General features: G+C 39.9%; 1 protein-coding gene across 4 annotated transcripts in view; it reads right to left on the bottom strand.

The window, feature by feature from the left end:
- The window catches only part of STAM (signal transducing adaptor molecule), a 53,724-nt gene extending 35,712 nt beyond the window's left edge, over positions 1 to 18,012 (bottom strand). The window contains exons 1-2 of one of the 4 annotated variants that reach the window (XM_084781807.1): positions 17,810 to 18,012; positions 4,430 to 4,514 (exon numbers count right to left, since the gene is read on the bottom strand). In XM_084781807.1, coding sequence (XP_084637933.1) covers positions 4,430 to 4,514; positions 17,810 to 17,849 — 125 coding nt within the window. In that variant the 5' untranslated portion in view covers positions 17,850 to 18,012. Of the gene's footprint in view, positions 1 to 4,429; positions 4,515 to 17,373; positions 17,502 to 17,809 lie in introns of those variants that run through there. The other 3 variants (XM_084781805.1, XM_084781808.1, XM_084781806.1) reach the window with 3 other exon arrangements.
- Between the last annotated feature and the right edge of the window lie 3,691 nt (positions 18,013 to 21,703).

Below are 21,703 nucleotides of genomic sequence, written 5' to 3'. Positions count from 1 at the left end.
GCAGAATCATGGTATCTCTGGCTCACAATAATTCTAGAGGCAAGCAAAAATGTTAATTTATTTTAAAGATTAAAAAAGAATCTTTACATTAAAATGCTTTAACATATATGTAAATTTCTTCACAGCGATTCAGTGATAAAATGTTGTATTTATTATTATTTTTTTAATGGCCAAAGTATCCCATTAAAGCAAAATGCCTTAGGACCAGGGAAGACAGAATGGTACCTTATACTTACCAACTTCTGTAATTAGAATATTAATGTACTGCAATAAAGCAGAAATTTGTGCATGTACATAAACAAAAACCATATATACACATTCGCTCATTCACTCAGTCATTGATCATTGTATAACTCAGGTGGAACCAGAGCTCTCTCTATAGCACAGCCTGGCTTTGAATGCCCATCGATTTTCCCTCATTAAGACAGAACTATTAAGAGACCTGACAGGCTATGATCTTATAGTGGGGGACAAGGTCCCCTTCTGTCACAGACTTAGGGGAGGGGAATAGGATGAAAGAGGGAGGGAGTGGGAATGGGAAGATAGAAGTGAGGGGATAACAAATGAAATGTAATCTGAATAAATTACTCAAATAAAATGTTAAAAACAAACAAAAAAAGATAGAACTATTTCTAAAGTAAATTCCTAGATTTAGTATAACTAATTCAAATCCCCAAACAGCAACTCAAATGCTAAAAATGCCCTGTGAAAAAGCAGGTGGATAGACTTTCTCTTTTTAAATGAGCATGTACCTAAACCTACTGGCACTGAATAAAACAAAATGCAGAATATAACATATATGTCTAGTGAGTATGGCTGGTACAAAGTTAACATAATGAAAGAATGATGTAACTTGCCCATCATTACATCACATAAAATTTCAAGTTGAGTTTTTCTTCTTTCATTCTTTTTGGTTTTTTGAGACAGGCTTTATCTATGTAGCCTTGGCTGTCCTAGACTCTCTTTACAGACCAGACTAGCCTCAAACTCACAGAGATCAGCCTGCCTCTACCTCCTAAGTGTTGGGATTACAGTCATTCATCACAGTACCCAATTTCGAGTTGATTTTTATTTTTTTATCTTTTGGTTTTTCAAGACAGGGTTTCTCTGTGTATCCTTGACTATCCTGAACTCACTTTGTAGACCAGGCTGGCCTCGAACTCACAGAGATCTGCCTGCCTTTGTCTCCCAAGTGCTGGGATTAAAGGTGTATGCCACCACCGCCCAGCTCAAGTTGATTTTTAACTAGAAAAATAAGGAAAATTTTTAGTAATGCAATGGAATGTGTGTTCGTGATCTTAGGTATTTGTCCAAATTATTATAAAAGGTACCTAGAAAAACAACTAAAACCCCCAAGTAAAGAAGAAATAAAGATCAGAGAGAAGAAAGGACAAACTTCGTAGCTGTGACACTTGAAAAAGTTGTACTCTTAAAACACACCAGACCAGTCTTGTTTGGTGCTCAGTCCTCAATGGACAAAGAGTCAGAAAATAGGGCTTTAATCAAAGATGCACACTTAACCATGTGCCAAGCACTGTTGAACACATTACGAATTAACAAAGCCCTAAGTCGGATGAAGAAGGGGGGTTTTACTCTTTTGTGGTAAACTAGCAAAGTACAGCTCAGTGTGACCCAGCATCCACAGAGCCACATCTGAACTCTGCTCCTTCCTGAGACCATGCTTCCAACCACTAAGCTATGTTTCCTTCCTCTACACAGTCAAAAAAACAAACCAACAAACAAGAAAACCGAACAACTATTCAATCTACAAATGTACAAAATAAGCCCGTGGTGGTGGTGCATGCCTTTAATTCCAGCACTCAGGAGGCAGAGACACGTGGATCTCTGTGAGTTCAAGGCCAGCCCAGTCTACAATGAGTTCCAGAACTGCTAGGGCTACACAGAGAAACCTTGTCTCAAAAACCAAACCAAATCAAACCAAACACAAATATACTAAACAAATTCACTACATAAATTACTAAAATATACAAATGTTTTTTCATTTTGTTGGTTTCTTTCCTCTTAGTTTTGTGCTGGGGTTGAATGCAGGGGCTCCTTTAGGCCCAGCCCACAGTCTACCACGAGCTATATCCCCGCCATAAGAGTATTTTTGATATAGTACTTTGAAGACTCAGAGAACCATTATATTATTCTCAATGAAAAGGATAAAAATGACTTTGAGACAAATGATAGGTAAACTGAGTCTGGTAAGACATGTCAAAAAGGTGGAAAATGAGACAAAATGTTCACGTCAGGAATAAAGAAACCAATCAACAGCATTTAACCCTGTTAAAAAAAACCACCACCTACTGGCCACTTCAGTAATTAATTGCATTGAAATCAACGTCATGTAGGAAAGAAAGGAAGCTAAATGATGTGGAAAACTGAAAAGTCACTACAGAAGACAAGAGTGGCATGAACAGTTTTTATATGGCAACTCTGTACCAGATTTAGACATGAAGAAACAGGTTAATGCACCACTCCAGACAACATGTTTTACTTGCATTTCTGTTGCTGTCACAAAATACCATGACAAAAAACAAAACAAAATAAAAATAACAAAAGCCCAAACAAACAAAAAAAGGAACTTAGAGGGAAAAGGCTTCTTTGCTTTAGAAGTACAGGTTACAGTCTGTCATCATGAAGAGATCAGGAGGGAAACAGAGAAAGAATTAGTTTGTGCATGCTCAGCAGGGGCCTGTCTGCTTTGTCCTCAGCTCTCTTTCTCCTTAAAGTAATTCAGGACCCACTCACCCATCCCCAGACTCTAACTCACCCATGTGGTGGCCTGACTCTGAAAAGACAATCCCCACAAAAACGCCCACACGGTAACCAATGCAGACAATCCTCCATTGAAACTCCATTCTCAGTTGAGTGTACACTGTTCAGGTTGACATTAAAGCTAATCACTCAGCACAAGGAATTTCCCAAATAAAGTGGGCCCAATGAAAAGTGAAAGAGGAATGGCTAATTAACACACAGCAGTTACTCAAATTTCAGTTAAATTAATGAGCTGTACCAGAAAACACAGTCTTAGTACATTAAATATAAAGATAAAAATGAAAGAGGTAGAGCGCCCAGGAGATGACTCAGAGGTAAAGATGTTGCCATGCAAGCCTGAGGAACTAAGTTCAATCCCTGAAGCCCATGTAAAGGTGAATGGAGAGAAGTGACTCCTCAAAGTTGTCTTCTGAAGTCCACATGTAAGTTGTAGCATCCATGTACCTATGTACGCGCGCACATACACGACTAAAATTAAATTTAAATTAAAAAAAAACTTTTTAAAGTGACTAGGCAATCTTGGGGAATTAAACAACAACAACAACAAAACAAACAAACAAACAAAACAGCAAACCAAAGGCAGAAAGCTCTGGAGTAAAGGCATAGCCTGGCCCTGGTAATCAACTTCCTTCATCTAGGCAGGCTTATAAATTCTTGGAATTCTGTAACATGGACATTTTGAAAGAGACTATAAAGATTGTATGGCAGAACTGAGTAATGGCTAGGCCTGCAGGATGACCACTGGAAGGATGAAGCACATCCCTGACAGTGCGTCTGAACCACTCCTGAATGCGTCAGACAAATGCTGTTTGTGTGGCAAAACATAGTAAAGATCCTGCTATGAGCTGAACATCATTAGCACAGAAGCTGAAGAAACCTCTTGTATGCACAGTTAATGCACTCTGAACTGTTTGGAAAGCTTGTAATTTATGCTAAGGTTTAAGATTCTATCTGCTTATCTCTCTCAGTCATCACTAATCACTTGAAAGATGTGAAAAAAAATTCAAATATAACCATGAAACTTGGTAAGTAAGAAATAATTAATGGCTCTAAACTGAGTGAAAGGGTGGATTTCAGAAAGAAAATGATGCAACAGAAGAGCAATAAAGCACCACTTTTCTAACAATTCTATCACCGTCACAGGCCATAAGCAGCTGTATTAGTTGTTTGTCTTGTGGCTGAGAACGGACCCTGACTGGAAGCAACTTGGAGGCTTACTGTGGCTACAGCTCAAGACAGGCAACTGCTCATTATGGCATGGAAGACATCGTGATGGGTACAAGAGGAGGCTGGTCACACTGTATCTGAACTCAGGAAACAGAAGGGATAGGAGGTAGGATTTGGGATAATCCCTCAAGGTACATTCCCAGTGGCCCATTCCCCCAACAGGGCTCCACCGCCAAAGGTTCTGCAGGAGGCCCAAATAGCACCACCAACTGGAGACCATGCGATCAACACAGGAGTCTAAGAGGGTTAGTCTACATTCAAGCCACACTAGGGTAACTTAAGTAGGACAATTGTTCGAATCTTTCTAGTAAAAACATTCTCTTTTAAACTAATTTAGATTTCTAATATACTTTACTTTTCTATTTTTTTTTCTTGATTATAAGGAAGATGAACAAAAACTCTTGAATCTTTGAACACTCACCCAGTGCGAGATTGGCCAACCTTATCACAAATATCCAAGATGAGGCCCCAGTCCTCAGCAGTATTCAACTCACTAGTTGCTTTCTCTGTAAATTATAAAAGAATATTGTTGTAAAATGTTATCACATTCAAATCACCAAAGTGTAACATAATTAAGTCTCAACATCAAACCAAATAGTTGCCAACACTATTATTATTCAGATTTTGATGTCGATCCTTCAAAGGGGCAGGTCCAAACTATCTACCACAAAAATCTTCCCTAGTCACACTTTATCACTTTCTCTTTCACTTGTAAGCCATTGATTTTTCTTCATTCACGTCTACTTCTATCTGCAAACAGACTAAGTAAAGAAATATTTTTTATTTTCAGAAAATTCTTATCTTTCCTTAGCAATAAAAGGGACACAGACTAAGCACTAATCACTTATGATTCAGGTAATTTAGATATTTAACTACATTTGTTGATTTGACTTTGTCAGGGTGGAGAAAAGTATCCAGAATACAAATCAAGCTTTTACTGTTTTCCCTTAAAGAAACGTGACATATTAGAGCCAGTAAGATAGCTCAGTTGCCACAACGAGTTTGGCCTCTGAATCCTACACTAAAAGAAGAGACCTGACTCTTGAAAGCCACCCTGTGCATATATGTATACACATATACACACAGTAAAAATAAGCCTAAAACTTGATATATTATTAAAGGCATCAACAGAGGCAGGTAGATTGATTTTTAAAAACAAGGGCAAGATAAACATACGCTATTGGCAGCAAATTTTTCTGGCATATAGATACATAGTGTGGCCTATATAAAAGACATAAGAGAATCAAAATAGCAATAGTAGAGCCTTAAGAACAAAGCTGTTTTATACTACTGAGCTGCAAGAAAGTTCAAAAACTTGACAACAGCAACAAAGTAAACCAAAGAGGACTTAAAAGTCCTTAAAAGCCAGTTACAATGACACATGCCTTTAATCCTAACATCTGAAGGCAGAAGGATGATCTCAGCACTCAAGGCCAGCTGGTCTACACAGAGCCACATAGGTGAGACCCTCTCTCAGAAGAAACAGTAAACAGGAGGAATGAATACAGATGCTTGAAATGTAGGTGGGTCACTACTTCCCTTCTCACTCAAGAGTGCCAGCAACCACCTCTCCCCAACAGGAGAGAGAGTGGAAGTTCACTTTCTGGAGATCAAGTAAAGCTTCTTTGGACTAGTAGACACCAGAATAGTAAAGACGGGCAAAAATATAAGGAAGTATTAATTCTTGACCCACTATGTAAGGAGAAAAGATGTCATTTCTCCATCCCAACAAACAAAAGGCTGGATAAACTGAAATCCTAACTCTCTTTAGATCCTTCAGGGAAGGAAACTTACAGCTAATTACTGACTCCAAAACTACAAGGCAAAAAGAATTCCAACTTAGCACAGCCATCTATCTCCATAGGAACCAATGATGAGCTGGAGGACCCAAATATAAGTGACAGATTGGTGGAGGCTCAGTGAGGACAAGTACACACTTGTAATCCCAATACTGAGGAGAAGAGACAGATGGGTCCCTGGGGCCAACTGGCCATTCAGCCTAACATCAATGAACTACTTTAACTGGCAATAGTAGAATATACATTCTTTTCTAGCTCACATGCAAACTACCATTATATACTACATTTGAACCAAAATACACAGCAGACAAGTACTAAATATACAAATCATACAATGTTTGCTCATACCACAATAGAATTAAAACTAGTAAGCAATTACTGAAAAAAATCCTTAAATGCATGGAGAAAATACACTTTTTATATTAATTTGTCTGTTTTATGGGTATATGTGCACATATAGACACTTGCAGAGTCACTTCTATGCTAACACCACATAGATCATGGAGATGCAACTCAAGTCATGAGACTTGGCAGCCAATACCATTAGCACTAAGCCATCTCACTGGCCATAGGCTGGATGTTTTTATTGTTGTTTTTGTCATTATTATTTGCTTTTGTTTGAGGGTTTTTATTTTTAGATAGGCTCTCATGTAGCCCAAGCTGCCTTGACCTCACAATGTAGCTAAGTATAACCTTGGAACTTCTGATCTGCCTTCCTCTACTTCTCAGTGCTGAGACTGCGAATGCCTCACCACACTTGGTTCATGAGGTTCTAGGAATCAAAACCTAGGGCTTTGAGTGTGACCAGCACTTAGGAAGTTAGTTACCTTTTAGCCCAATACACTTCTGAACAGTATGAATAAAAAAATTTCAAAGCGTCTTACCTCTTAGTCCAATACACTCCTGGACAACATGAATGTTTTAAAAAATGCCAAAGCATCTGTGAAGGTGTGAATAAAAATGGCACCCAAGCCAGGCATGGTGGCACATGCCTGTAATCTCAGCACTCAGGGCGGGAGAGGCAGGCAGATCTCTGCCAGTTCAAGGCCAGACTGCTCTACAAATTGAGTCCAGGAACCCAAGGCTACACAGAGGGAAAACAAAAAAAATGGTGCCCATAGGCTCATATATTTGAATGCTTAGTCATCAGGAAATGGTGCTACTTGAAAGGATTAGAAGAATTAGGGGGTGTGGCCTTGTTGGAGTAGGTGCCTCTTTGTTGAAGGAAGTATGTTACTGGGGGTAGGCTTTAAAGTTCACAACTGTCCATAATGCCAGTTCCTGCGAATCTGACACCCTCATACAGACATGCATGGAGGCAGAAACCAATGTAACCCCTCCCCCAACACTTGTAGATCAGGATGTAGCTCTTAGCTACACTTCTCCAGTACCATACCTGCCTACCACAATGCTCCCTGCCATGCTGACAATAGATTACCCCTCTAAAGCTATAAGAAGCCCCCAATTAAATGTTTTCTAAGAGTTGCTGTGGTCATGGTGTCTCTTCACAGCAACAGAACAATGACTAAGACCAAACAAATAAAAAATACAAAGCAGGCTGACAAGCTGAAAAAAGAAAAGCAGTTTTTTTTTTTTTTAAATCAACACAAATGTTGAAGATTATCAAAATCAATACGCCTCCAGGGAAGTTAACTAAAAGAAGAGAGAAGATAGAAGGTCCTAATATGAGAAATCAAAGAGAGAAGCTCATAAATATTACAAAATAAATATTACCAACTTTATGCCCACTAATTTAATCACTTGGATGACGCAGGACAACTCTTTTAAAGGTATATATCTAGACAAGAAGAGAACAGATAACCCAAATAAGCTATCTATTAAGGAAATTAAACCAATTAAATTAATAATCTTTCAAACCGCAAAGCATCAGGGCATCAGGGCCCAGTTGGGTTTACTTGAGAAGTAGGCAAAACATTTAAGAAAAAATAGTACATCACGTTTCCACAATCATTTGCAAAAAACAGAAGGAGAGAAAATACTCATTTATCAATGCTCCCAAAATTACCATAATACTCAACCCAGGCAACAGTTACTGAAAACTATGAATAAATCCTTTCCATAATTACAAATGCAAGCTCCTCCCCCAGAAAAATACGAACAAACTGAAACTTTGACTAAGTGAGGTTAATTCTAATGATGCAGGGCTAGTTAAACATCAAGGCTATTATCTTCAGAGACATCATTAGAAGACTTCTCTAGCTGGGAGGTGGTGACATATGCCTTTAATCCCAGCACTCAGGAAGCAAAGGCAGGTGGATCTCTGGCCAACCTTGTCTACGGAGTTCCAGGACAGCCAGAGCTACAAAGAGAAACCTTGTCTCAAAATTTTTTTTTTAAAAATCTGTATGTGACCTTTAGTCCTAGCATTCATTCAGCAAGGAGAGGCAGGTGGATGTCTATGAGTTCAAGGCAAGCCTGGTCTACGAAGTGAGTCCAGGCCAGCAAAGGCTACACAGAGATTTTTGTCTCGAAAAATATAATTTTGTATGTGCTCTGCTCAGTTCAATATGAAAGACAGATACTAAAAACAAAATATGGAAAGTTGAGGAAGACTCTATAGTAAACAGACCACCAGAAAAACTTACTATGATGAAGTTAAGGTTGAGAAAACCTAACTACATTATCAGCATTTCCAAGGTTTTTTTCACCCCCAAGTATTAACCAGGGCCAGTCAGTCAAGGATTATCAGGTAAGAGAATCTTCTAACATGAAAGATAAAGGAAAATACAAACAAGAAAGGGAAAAACAATTTAGGTTAAACAGAATCTATGTACAAAAAGTCAAAGCTGCACACACGCACAAGTAACTAGTCTTGACTGAAACACTGATAAAGTAATGTTATTCCATCATGATCTTAAATAACAGATTAATTTTTTTAGCCCGACACCATCAACCAATACTAAGATTCTTATGTGTAGTACTTGGTCTTAATCATGTTAACAATGAAACCCCCTGGTTTCTTCTCTTTCTCAGTGCCTTGCTAACTCAAGGGAATTCCCTATTTGATAGACTACTGGGAACTAGAGGTAGGTGTCAGCAAGTTTAACAGCAGAAAACTCTTTGCAAGCTTACAAAATGATCCGTATCATAGCTCTCAGGGATACAGCACTGTTTACCAAGTTAGTCTCTAGCACTGGACAACTCGAACAGACACCCTGTAAGAAAGGCATTACGCGTACTAGCACTTACAGTACCTATGCCTCATGGTTTGGACCTAGGCCCCTACACAGATGTAGCAGACAGGCAGCTCAGGCTTTATGTGGGTCCCCTAGTAAGGGGGAGGTGGGGAGAGGCTGTTTCTGACATGGACTCTGTGGCCAGCTTTCTAATCACTTCCCTCAGGCAGGGCTGCCTTGCCAGGCCACAGGGGAAGAGGATGAACTCAGACCTGATGTGACTTGATGAACTGAGGTGGGTGGGTAGAGGGGCTCCCCTTTTCTAAGGTATGGGGTGGGGTGGGGGAGGGGGAGCGAGGAGGGTTGGGAGGAGGGGAGATAGGGGGCTATGACCAAGATGTAAAGTGAATAAACAAATGAACTAACAAAAAAAAAAATTAAGGCCCTCATTACAGGTGTCCTGCCTCACAAACCACAACAGCAAAGAGGAGAATCATCAACAGGTAGGAAGGTCTTGGTAGGTTTCTCCACTCAGTCCATTACCGTTAGCTCATAGCTTCTGGTACATAGCTATGCAAATATCAAATTTAAGCATAAAAATGAACAGAACATTCAGATGTCTGAGATTTCAATAAAATGGCCACCATGTCAAGAAAAACTATTGTCACATTATTTGTTATGTTTATTTCTTGTTAACCCATCTTAATTGATTTCTTTTTAAAGACAGGGTCATGCTATATAGCCTACACAACCCCTAAATTCACTGTAGAATGCAGACTGGCCCTAAATGCATAATCCTCCTGCCTCAGTCACCCAAATGATATGAAGATCAATAAGTACCACTATGCCCAGCTTAATCTGTTTTGATACAGGGATATAGATCATGATACTGTCTCAGAACTAGGATCACCTATCCCACCTCTACACAATCTGCTATAAATTCTTTTTATTGAAAATTATAAAATTTAAATATAATATTCAATAACATAAAATAATTTCTAGCCCATTCCAGGTCATATCAAAGTGCCTTACAATGACAAATGAAATTAACAGATACAGACTTAATATAAGATAGAAAGGTATCACAGAAATTATAAAGATCAAAGTAATTTTAAAGAAGAGTAGAGTTATAGGGAAGAAAGAAAAAAATCAAAAACGATGTTGGACTCAATTTAGAAACTACAAAAAAGCAGAAAGACCTATTTTCTTTCTACTTAATTGGTAAAGCATAAAGCAATAGAAACATAAAAGCATAATGATGAATTCAGGCTGGTTGTTGTACAGACCACTTGTAAAAAACTGAAATAATAAGAAATAACTACACTAATATGTAACCCATTAGAAGAGGTATTTGTAGTGATTCAAGAAACATCGGAGAGCCAAGAGCCTTGAACAAGCAAATAATACAATCACATCTGGGCTGTTAGAAAAGTAATTATTCTCTACCAATAATAAAAGCAGCTTATAAGAGGAAAAAAAAAAAGAAAACATTAAAAAGGCCCAAGTAACTAAGTGGCTTGCTTAAAATGCAAATACAAAATTCAGGAGCAAAGGCAGGGGCATAGGGGCAAAGGGGCAAAGGGGCAAGAGGGGCAAGAGGGGCAGAGAGGCAGAGAGGCAGAGAGGCAGAGAGGCAGAGAGGCAGAGGCAGAGAGAGGCAGAAACAGAGAAGCAAAGGCAGATCTCTGTGAGTTTAAGGCCAGCCAATGTCTGCAGCTGGCATGGTGGTCCATGAAAGAATCCCACCACTTGGGAGGCAGAACTAGGTGGAGTTCGAGGCCAACTTGGACTACAGAGCCAGCTCCAGGGCTTCCAGGGCATCCAATGCTACACTGAGAAATCTTGTCTTAAAAGCAAACAAACAAAACCAAAAGCCCAGTAACACATTTTACAACTCTGAACTGATCACATCATTTCTGATGGTGCCTCAAGATCAACTAAATAGTGGCACAAGTCTTCTCGGCTCTTTAAAAAAAAACAACAACAACAATAAAATCAGAAGAATATTAATTATCAGCAGCAACTCAAAATGGATTTATAAACAACAAATAAAGCAAAAAACTATTAATTTCTAAGATAAAAACAGAGCATGGGGAGCACCCCATCTACCCCAGCCCTGCTTTTAAAGAATTCAAAGTTTATGGTCTCATTTTATCTTTAGATTATCTTTCCAGTTATGGTGGTTTGAATGAAAATGGGCCCCTAAAGGCACAAAGAAAATAGCACCATTAGGAAATGTGACCATGTTGGAGTAGGTGTGGCTTTGTTGGGAGGAAGTATGTCACTAAGGGTGGGCTCTGAGGTCTCAGATACTCAAGCTCAGATGCTCAAATGCTTCCTGCTGCCTGCCAATGCAGATGTAGAACTCTCAGCTCCTTCTCCATCACTATGTCTGCCTACATCTGTCATGCTTCCTGCCATGATGATAAAGGACTAAGCCTCTGAACTGTAAGCCAGCCCCAATTAAATTCTTTTCCTTTATAAGTTGCTGTGGTCATGGTGTCTCTTTAGAGCAATAGAACACTGACTAAGATGACAGTCATAAAGAGGAGATTAAGGATTTTTTAAACGGTACTTGGAAGAATCACACATGAATGCCTCAACTGAATCTTCTCAACAGATCAGACAACTTTAGTGATAAACAGGTATTTCTGATTTTCTAAAATTTGACTGCTGAATATTTGAGAAAATATAGAAATGACAGGATGATTACACATAATAATCATTCTGTAGAAAATCAATTGTCATCAGTCAGCTTCAAGATGCTATAGTTCTTTAAAACTGGACAATGGAGGCTTGAGCTTAGTGTATGCTCATTATGCATCAAATAATGGGTTCAATCCTCCACATTCAAAGGGAAAGAACTAAGTTAGTGAAGAGAAAGAGATGTACCTGACCAGAGTTAAATAAAAACAACAAGGAGTAGAAACAGACCTTTAAGAAAGGAATGAAGGGCTCAGTGGTTAAGAGCTCTGTCTCCTCTGCCAGAGGATCCTGGTTCTAGTCCCAGCATCCACATGGCAGCTCACAACTGTTTGTAACTCCATCCAGTTCCAGAGGATCCAACACCCTCACACAGACATACAGACAGACAACACCAAGGCACATTGAATGAATGAATGAATGAATGAATGAATGAATGAACGAACGAATGGAAGATGAGGCTGTAGAATTAAAAGGCAGCCAGGTCAGAAGCCCTGAGCTTGACACCTGTAATCCCAGGATTTAGATGCAGAGGCAGGAGGACTGCTTCAAGCTACAGCCTGCTTTACATTACGCTTTTCCGCCTTCCAAGGTTTCACATGAAGGCACAGGGGAACCAGAAATTTTAAGTTGTTATAAGCCATCATGACGAGTTCATATTAGGTTGTAGATTCAATTAAAAATATTTCAATCAAAAGGATTACATTTATATTCTTAAAACATGACCATTAAACATCACTAGAAAAAAAAAACCAACTAGAAGCTTCAGGACTAATCTAAAAGGTATTTATGATGGTAAATACCTTCCCATTTGCAGGAATAGAAGGATGGACTCAAAAGCAATTTAACATAAAGCATACACATTATACCAGCACCCTGAAAGGGCATGGTGGGTTTGCTATTACATAGTCAACAGAACATTAACTGTTGTCAGGAATGTAGAGACTTACAACCATGAAAGTCAAGTTGTCACACAGGCTACTGACCTGTGTAACAATGTAAACAACTGATGTCCAGCCAGAAAAACAACAGGAAGAAATGTTAACTAATTTTAAAAGTTTCAATAAAGCTTTGAACATGCTAAATTTGAGGTACATGAAGCACATTATACACTGGTTAAGAACTAGAATATCAAGTGTTTTGACAAATAATCCTGATGTAAGTACTTACAACATTGGAAAATGAATTGAAAGTGTTTGATCCTGTTCAATAAAAAATTTTCTTTTCACTAACAGCAATGCTACAGGTACAATTTAAGGCCAAAGTCAAGATCTCTGTGCATTCCCAAGCGTGGTGGCAAATGCCTTTAATCTTAGCACTCTGGAGGCAGAGATAGGCAGATCTCTGTGAGTTCTCAGCCAGCCTAGTGTACAAAGCAAGTCCAGGACAGGCAGGGCTCTGTTACACAGAGAAACCCTGTCTCGAAAAAACCAAAAATTTAAAAAAAAAAAAAAATCTGCACACTTTAGGACAGTGGTTCTCAGCCTGTGGGTCCAGTACCCTCTGCACTATCTCCAAAAATATTTATATTATAATTATAATCCATAACAGCAAAACTAGTGATAAAATAACAATGACAATAATTTTATGGTTAGAAGTCACCACAACATAAGGAACTGCAGTACAGGGTCACAGCATTAAGAGGGTTGAGATCCAATGCTTTGGAAAAAACTAATATGAATGTGGTTTATGATGCTGACTAGACTAAGCAGCATAAATAAAAAATATGTATGGTGGATTAACAGTATTCAGGATATGAACTGGCCAAACAGAACTTGACTAAGAATGCTTATCTTTTTAAAATGTAGTTAATTTATTTATTTATATTTAGACAAGGTCTTGCTACATACCTTCGGCTGGCTGTCCTCCATCCAGTAGAGATCCACCTACCTCTGCCTCCTGAGAGCTGGGATTCAAAGAGTGGGCCACCACACCTGGATAAACTACTATTTACTCTAAATATTAAAAGCAGCATTTAGCAGAGACAAAGAAATGATTCAAAAACATTTCTTGTTAGCACTAGGCTTGCTGCTGTGCAACTATCATCTTAGCACTTAGGAGGCAGAGGTAAGAACATCTAGGTTCACGGCCAGCTTGAGATACACAGTGAGACTCAGAAAGCAAGACCAAGGACTATAAGGGTGTGGGAAAGAGGTAGAGTGCTTCCCTGGCCCATGCAAGGCCCTGAGCTAGATCTCCTATACTGAAGGGAGGGAGGGAGACCAGCATTTTATCTCCATGCCTTTAATCCCAGCATTTGGAAGGCAGAGGCAGGCAGATCTCTTGGTTCAAGGCCAGCCTGGTCTACACAGCTAGTTCTAGGACAGCCAAAGCTACACAAAGAAACACTATCAAAAAACCAAAGTCACAATAAATGGAACATTATAAAACAAGCAAATAATGAAAACAACAACATGCAAAGTTGAATTCAGTTTTCTAACAGACCGATTTTTAAGTGGTAAAAGAACATCAAACTGACAATCTAGAAAATTACTGGTAATTCATTACTAGATTAAGTATATGTTTAGTGTGTTCTAGGAATTGCCTCTAAGGTACTAGAGACAGGAATGAAAAGTTCTAATCTCTATGAAGTTTATACCGCACAAGACAGTCGATTGGCTAACTTAATATCAGTAGTTGAATATTATCAAGAAAATGAACAAGCAGTAGTGAGCAGATAATGTCTATTTGTTGTTAAGAGGAGACAACCAGGAAAGCCTGTCTTGGAAAGTGGATTTTGAATAGAGCCCCCAAATGATGTGATAGACACCATGACCGTACAATGCCTAAGGGGACATTAACCTAAGCAAAGAAAATGACCTAAGAAACTACAGAGGCAGACACGCTTGGAATACTCAAAGCCAAGAAGCTTGACATGACAGTGAAGATCCCAACCATCACTCTTTGTATGTATATATAGGAAGTTACCGGAGATTTTAGACCTGGTAACCTTAACCAGTGCTTTCTAAAGATTACTAGCTTTTATAAATGAAACCTTATTGGAGGGACAAACAGTAACAAGAAAGAAATCCCACCCCAAATCCCTGGCACAGTCTCTGAAAGGGGTTGGGATGGCTGAGTATAATAATGAAGTAACAAGATTCTGGATAAAAGTTAAGTACAGCCAAAAGATCTTACCGACAGAATGTACAGGGAGTATGGGAGAATCAAGGATTCTTAGACACCAGAACTAACAAAGAGAAAATACTAATAACAATCCACTGAGATGGGCTAGGATGACACAAAAGTTGGAGGGAAGCAGATGAGTTTTTACATGTTTATTTCTAGACTCCTATCAAAATCTAGAAATATCAAGTAGGTGGATATTTAAATCTCCAATATAGATCAAGACTATTTAAATTTGTGAGTTACTGAAATACACAGTGATTAAAACTAAGGGAGTAGCTTTTTTGTTTTAAATCTTACTTCAAAAAAAAAAAAAAGAAAGAAAGAAAGAAAAGAAAAGAAAGAAGAAAAAAATTTTAAAGTACTTTTAAAACACTGATTCAAGCTAAAAAAAAATTATCATTCTTATACTCTATATTTTAAGACAAAGAAACAAAGATACAAAATATTTAACCAACTAGTTCAAAGTCACACTGCTGATAAACAGCAAACCTGAAACCTGAATTCAAACAAGTCACACAAAATTCTACTAAACACTAAGCCTCCTAAGAAAACAAAGTGTCAGTGGAGAAGAGGTTTTATTACTCAACTCAGGTTTCCCAACATTTGGACACTGAAAAAGAAAAGGGAATAGGGGTATAAAAAGCTAAGAAGAAAACCAGAAAAGGTCTGGTGACACAGAAACCTATGGATAAGGTACAAAAGAAAAACTTAAGATATCAATTAAAAAATGGTAAGGAACTGACTGTTGGAATTGGTAAATACAAATCAGCAAGGAGCTTGACAGCATAAATTATTTTTATAATCCAAATTGTTTTAAAAATCCATGTCTAACAGGTTTAACATATTTTCAACTCAACAAGCATTTATTCAAAGCCTACTATGTAGCAGTCATCAAACATGGGGCAAAATAAAGAACACGATAATATCTAATGTTTACTTTACTAAAGACAAAAATGCTGAAATCTGTAGCGAGCTTGGGGAAAGTGAAAATCACAACACTTCTGAAACATGAAGTATTTAAACACCCCAGGAGACATTAAATAATGCCTAAAGACTTTTAAAAGCGTGACTGGCTGTGAGATGTTATTGGTATCTACTGAGTAAAGGGCAAAAACAAAGTTAACACCCTTCACTGTGTAGAACATAACCCACTTTACAATTGTATCTATTCCAAATCGTCAATAATGTTGTTAGTAAGAAACTCCAGGGGGCTGGAGAGATGGCTCAGAGGTTAAGAGCACTGGCTTCTCTTCCATAGCTCCTGAGTTCAATTCCCAGCAACCACATGGTGGCTCACACCCATCTATAATGAGATCTGGTGTCATCTTTTGGTGTGCAGGTATACATGCAGACACAACATTATATACATAATAAATAAATCTAAACAAACAAACAAACAAAGCGCTCCGGGTTGCAGAAATCAGCAAATAATTAAGGTACAGCAAACTGGATTCTAAGCTGACCTTAAAACATGGGGACATATATAGAAAGACATGAACTAATGAACTAATAAAAAGAAAAGCATAGAGGCAAGAAGGAGCCTGTGTTTGAAATGGGTGGTGTACGGTAGGTAACAAGGACAGGTTTAACACTGAGAAGTCCATCTGAATCTAGTGCAAATGTAGTTTTAAAAAAGCAGAAAGAAAACAAATTAGGCCCTGGGTTCCATTCCCAACACTATAAAAAACAAACAAGCCAGGAGATAACGAGTGGGACTGATTCCCTGGAAGCAAGATTATACAGGACCACTACATCTAGATACAGGGTTAGGTTCTGGAAACAGAAGCAGCAAGAACTGTTTTATTCTAAGCATTCCTCCTAGAGATTGATGTAATACGTTGTAAAACTGCCAAAGAGCAGCAACGCGATGGTCTTCCTGGTTGCAACTCTTGTCAATGAACGCTGTGTTCAGTAAGTACTGGTGCTAAGCACTTATTAAACACAATTTTCCAATTCATTACTTATTTAGCACCACTGATGATTTCTAAAGTTCCATCCACAGCTCAGATTCAGGGCATTCATTTAAATCGCTATGAACCAGGCAAGAAGTGGCACTAATAGGATTTCCAGTGAGATGCTATACAGGAGTAAAACTTAAAATTCACCTCTAATAACCAAGCCTCATGAAGTAACTCTCACAGGTTACCCTTGCAAGTCTTATACTATAGAGATGGCAAAATTCAGTCTTGTGGGACTGGGTGTTGTTCATTCAGCACTTTACAGCCCAAACTTCTCTTTCAAGAATTCAAATTCCATTACTACCATCAGGCCAGAAGACTAGAGAGCTGGCCTGCTAAACTGGTATGATTGGTCTCTAATACCAACGATTCAGACAACAACAAAAAAGTTAGCATTTCAGACCCCTTCCTAGAATTAAAATCCTCGCCCACACACTTCCCCAGAGGCAGAGAGACCTAGCCTGAACGGGGCATCCCAAAGCCTCATGTCTTCAATGGCGGTTCAGTTGTCGCCAAGTAGTCAGCCCATCGTCCATCTCTCCCAACACTTCAACGGAGCTGTAAACCCAAACCTCTCTCCTCAAAGGGCAGCTAGAAGAGCGATTTAAAAAAAAAAAAAAACCCTTTAAGAACCCTTACCTAGAACATTTTGGCCAGGTCTTGAACGCTCTCCATCGGGATAGGCAGATACTTTGGCGATAGGGCTTATAACCAATCCTCCGCTCGAGCCAAGATACACCCAGCCCTTCGCCCTTCTCCCAGAAGCCAAGCCCCAGCGGCAGATGGCTTCCTCGGCTGCACCTCCCCAGGCAACCCTTCACCCCAAAACCCTTAGGCAATTCCTCCGAAGGGCCCCCTCCCCCCCGTCCCGTACCAAGGCCCATTAGAGTGATTCTGAGTCCCATTTCTTTCAAAGAGGATGCGCCAAGCATTCAACCTTCTCCCGACTCTGGACGATGGGGTCCCGGGAGAGAGAAGAACGTGGGCTCGGCCTTCGGAGGGCAGGGAGGGGGTGGGCGGCGTGGGCTTGCAATTAGGAGGGGAGCGGACAGAGGACGGTGAAAAAAACACTTACCCACATCCTGGTCGAAAGGATTGGTGGCAAAGAGAGGCATGTCCGCTGCGTGCCGAGGTGTCCCCAGGGACTGTCCCCCCTCGACAGCGCGGCGTGGTCTAGGTGTGACGGAGAAAAGAAGGCCCCTCAGGTACAAAAAAAAAAAACAGCAACGGAGACAGCCAGTGCAGAGTCCTTCTCAGCCCCTCCTCTCTCACCCACCCCCAGCAACAAGAGGCGGCGGCGGCAACAGCAGAGAAGCTGAACAGGACCCCCCGCGCAGGGCGTGTCGGGAATCTAGGCGTCCTGAGCGCTGCCCTGCTCCAGGTCTGACCACAACCCGGCTTTTCTATAGAGCCCCCCACGCGAAGAGCCGCCTCTGCTGCTTCCTCTGTTTACCTCCCACGTGCCCGTGGGGTTAGAGGCTTTGTTTTCGCCTTTTCTAGTGCCCGGGCGGCTCGACGGGACGGGGTCCTTCAGGCGCGCCAAAGCCGACTAAGCGCCTCTGGAGTGAATCACGGACTGGGAAAGAAAGAGGGTTCAGTTTAGGTCCAGCCAAACCCTTAATTTTTAACTCCTCGAGTTTATCCGATGGGTTGTTGTAATCCCTGTAGAAGGTCAGACAGTCCTTTGGGTTATTCCGAGTAAAATGTTCAGTGCGCTGGTCTGAGGGGACAAGGAAGTTGCAGGGATGGAGTCATGTGAGCTGGTGGAACTGGCTGGAATCCCTTGGCGAGTCTCGTTGAGGCGCGCAGCCCCTGGAGAGGCTGAGGTAACGCTGGCTCCTTCCCCAGCCTGAGGTCAGAGGGAAGCTTTCTGGGTGTCAGCACCGACTGACTAAACGTGCAGTCACCGAGCAGCTGGAGTGACTGGACGGTGAGACCTTGGCGGGCAGAGATAAGCACATACACCCAACTGCAGAAGAAACAAACAAAAAACGAAAAATGAAGCCAGACATTGACTGGGACTTTTGGCGACTTACAATGTTGATTTGGCGATCTAGTTTGTACATGTGTGTGTAGCACATGCGCGCACACACAAATTGCCCTCAAAATCATGTGGATGTCTTAAGGATCATTTCTTGGGAATATTACATAAAGTTAGCAAGCTCGTCTTACGCACACAATGAAATTATGTAAAGTATGCCCAAATGGGGACACTTATAAATGTACACATGTCAACAAGATTGGAATGACAGTACAAAAAGCTTGCTTTCGTACAGTTGAAGTCGAATTTTGGAGAAGAGCAATCTAAAGTATTGGTTAGTATTTTCAAGTCATTTAAAGACAAAAGAATCCAAGGGATGGGGACTGTAAAGTTGTTGGATGCCACAATCTTGAAAAACTTCAACCAAAGCAAGGCATGGTGGTGCAGGCCTGTCATCTCAGCACTCAGCAGGCAGAGGCAGGCGGATCGCTGTGAGTTCGAGGCCAGCCTAGTATAAAAAGTGAGTACGGGTCAGCAAAGACTACACAGAGAAACTCTGTCTCAAAAGAAAAAGAAAAGAAAAAACCAAGAAAACGAAAAATAACAAACTACTGAAGATTAGAAGCACATTCCCTGTAACAGCGCCTGGCATATAATAAGCACTCAAGTACAGTCTAAAGTTACAAATGCTCGTTTGTAATTGTACTATCCTGTGCCAGTGATACAAAAATTATTATTTCTGTTTATTTGTTTGAGACAGGGTTCCTCTGTGTAGCCTTGGCTGTCCTCAGCTTGCTTTGTAGACCAGGCTGGCCTCGAACTCACAGCGATCTTCCTGCCTCTGACTCCTTGAGTGCTGGGATAACAGGCCTGTGCCACCATGCCTGGCTTATAAAAATTACTTAGCCATTGAAAGTAACACAGTAAATCTGTTTTTACATAGCAAGACATCTGAGGGCATACAAATTTTAAAGGTTGTAAAGACTGGCTGATAATGTCGCTCAGTGATTGAGCACTTGTCGAGAAGGCAGGAGGCCCTGAATTCTGTCCTTAGCACTGGAAAAAACAACAAACAAAACAGCAACAACAAGAGCCTACAAATACATGTGAAATAAAGCCTGACAAGATTATCTCTGGATAGAACCACTCTGGATAACTTTTTGGTCATGCAGTTTATATTTCCCAAATATTTTAATGATGAGCATGGTTTTTTTTTTCTTTCAATGTAACAAGTGTCATAGTTAAAGCCACCATTTTCTTAACATTTGAAACCCTTGTGTCACTACAAGTGTAGAATCTTGCCACTCTTGGTATGCGAAGCAGAGCATCATCTCTCAACAGACCTGCTCTTGGTTACTGCGCTGACAGAATTAGGTGTTAACTCATCCATTTAAAATAATGGGCCTGTGCCTTAGGTGCCTTATCATAACTGCCCTGTTTCAGAGCCAGATAGTTGTGAAAATATATTTGGGCATGCGTCACATTCCAATAATGAAACTGAATTGTGATGTTTCTGGCAAAATGCTACTGTTCAAGCTTTAATTATCAATATGTGAGTATTACGAATAACGTATAGTATTGATAATATTAACCATATATTCTGACCTAGAAGAATGACTTTAGCTATTAGGGATCTTTATGAAGTAATATACAAAAGAGAAGTTTTAAAAATAAGAAATACTATAAGTACAAGAGAAGCCAAATATAAAAGGTGGCGTGGCTTTGTATTTTGAGGTGAACCAGCCATATTATTTAAAATACTGAAATACCTAGTTTTCTTTTTAATACGTTTCTTAAAAGACATTTTAAAGATTTTGTTTCACATATCCTGAAACAAACAACTTTTACCACTCTTGTCATATTTAGAAATCTCTGGACCTTCTCTGACTCTCCACTTACATTTCACTGACAAAAGCCTTCCTAACTCAGTACCTGACGAGTAATGAATGGTACATAATATTTTTTTTTTTTTGCTGATTAATTGGTTGAGTGGCCACCTCTCTCACAGCACTCGATGGGGCGATGCTTGTTCCAGATATTGATTACTATATAACACCATCTAAATGTAGCCTCTTAGTGTAAAAACAATTTCTTTGGCTTACAAATCAAAATTTTGGTTGGGCCTCAGCATGAACAGCTTGCTTCTTCTCTCATACAGCATCAACAGGACAGGTGCAAGGACTGGGATGACTACAGTACATTTTCAACATTTAAGGAAGTTACTTAGTGTAGATCTGGCAATAGATGCTGGAAGTTGGCTGAGTCATCGGGGCTCTCAGCCACACCAACTGCACAGAACTTGCTATGCTTGCTATGTATCTGCTTGGCATCTTCTAGAATATTGGATGGACGTGAGTCAGAATGTTTCAGAAGACAGGAAGAGGAAGCTACCAATTCCTTAAAATGTGGCCCAAGAAATGGGGATAGCATCACTTCACTCATGCTTTATTGCAGTCACAGCATCTACACTCAAGGACAAAGAACAAAATTCAACTTTTGGTGAAAAGACTTTCAGGGAATTGGGGTAGGGGGTCATGTTTCAATGCTACCACAATATTGTACCTCCTGTTATGTAAGCGTTCCATTTTGAAATATTTATATGTATGTATTGGATCTTCATAGTTCCATAAATGTTTATTAAATGGAACAAATGCAATCTGCTATGAATATTATTGACCATAAGGAGGTAACAAAATCTCTATATTTACTTTATTGTAAGAAAAAAAGACTGGGGAAAATACAGGTGTTGTGGATTAGATATGAAACGTGCCTTGAAGGCACATGTATCCCCTGCTGGTGATGTTACTGCAGGTGATGAGCATGCCAACCTCATCAGCGGACAGTGTGCACAGCTGAATGGGACGTGAGCTCTGGTTGGAGGAAGGATATCTTTAACATCCCTTATCTCTAGCTGTGTTTCAGTGAAATGGCAGCTTTGGGTTCTGCTTCTCACAGCACAGAAACAGTAGAGCCAGCTCCCCACAGGCT

The sequence above is a fragment of the Acomys minous genome (assembly GCF_964271855.1).
Source record: "Acomys minous genome assembly, chromosome: 5".
Taxonomy (NCBI): Eukaryota; Metazoa; Chordata; class Mammalia; order Rodentia; family Muridae; genus Acomys; species Acomys minous.
This window is presented reverse-complemented; position numbering and strand designations above follow the sequence as displayed.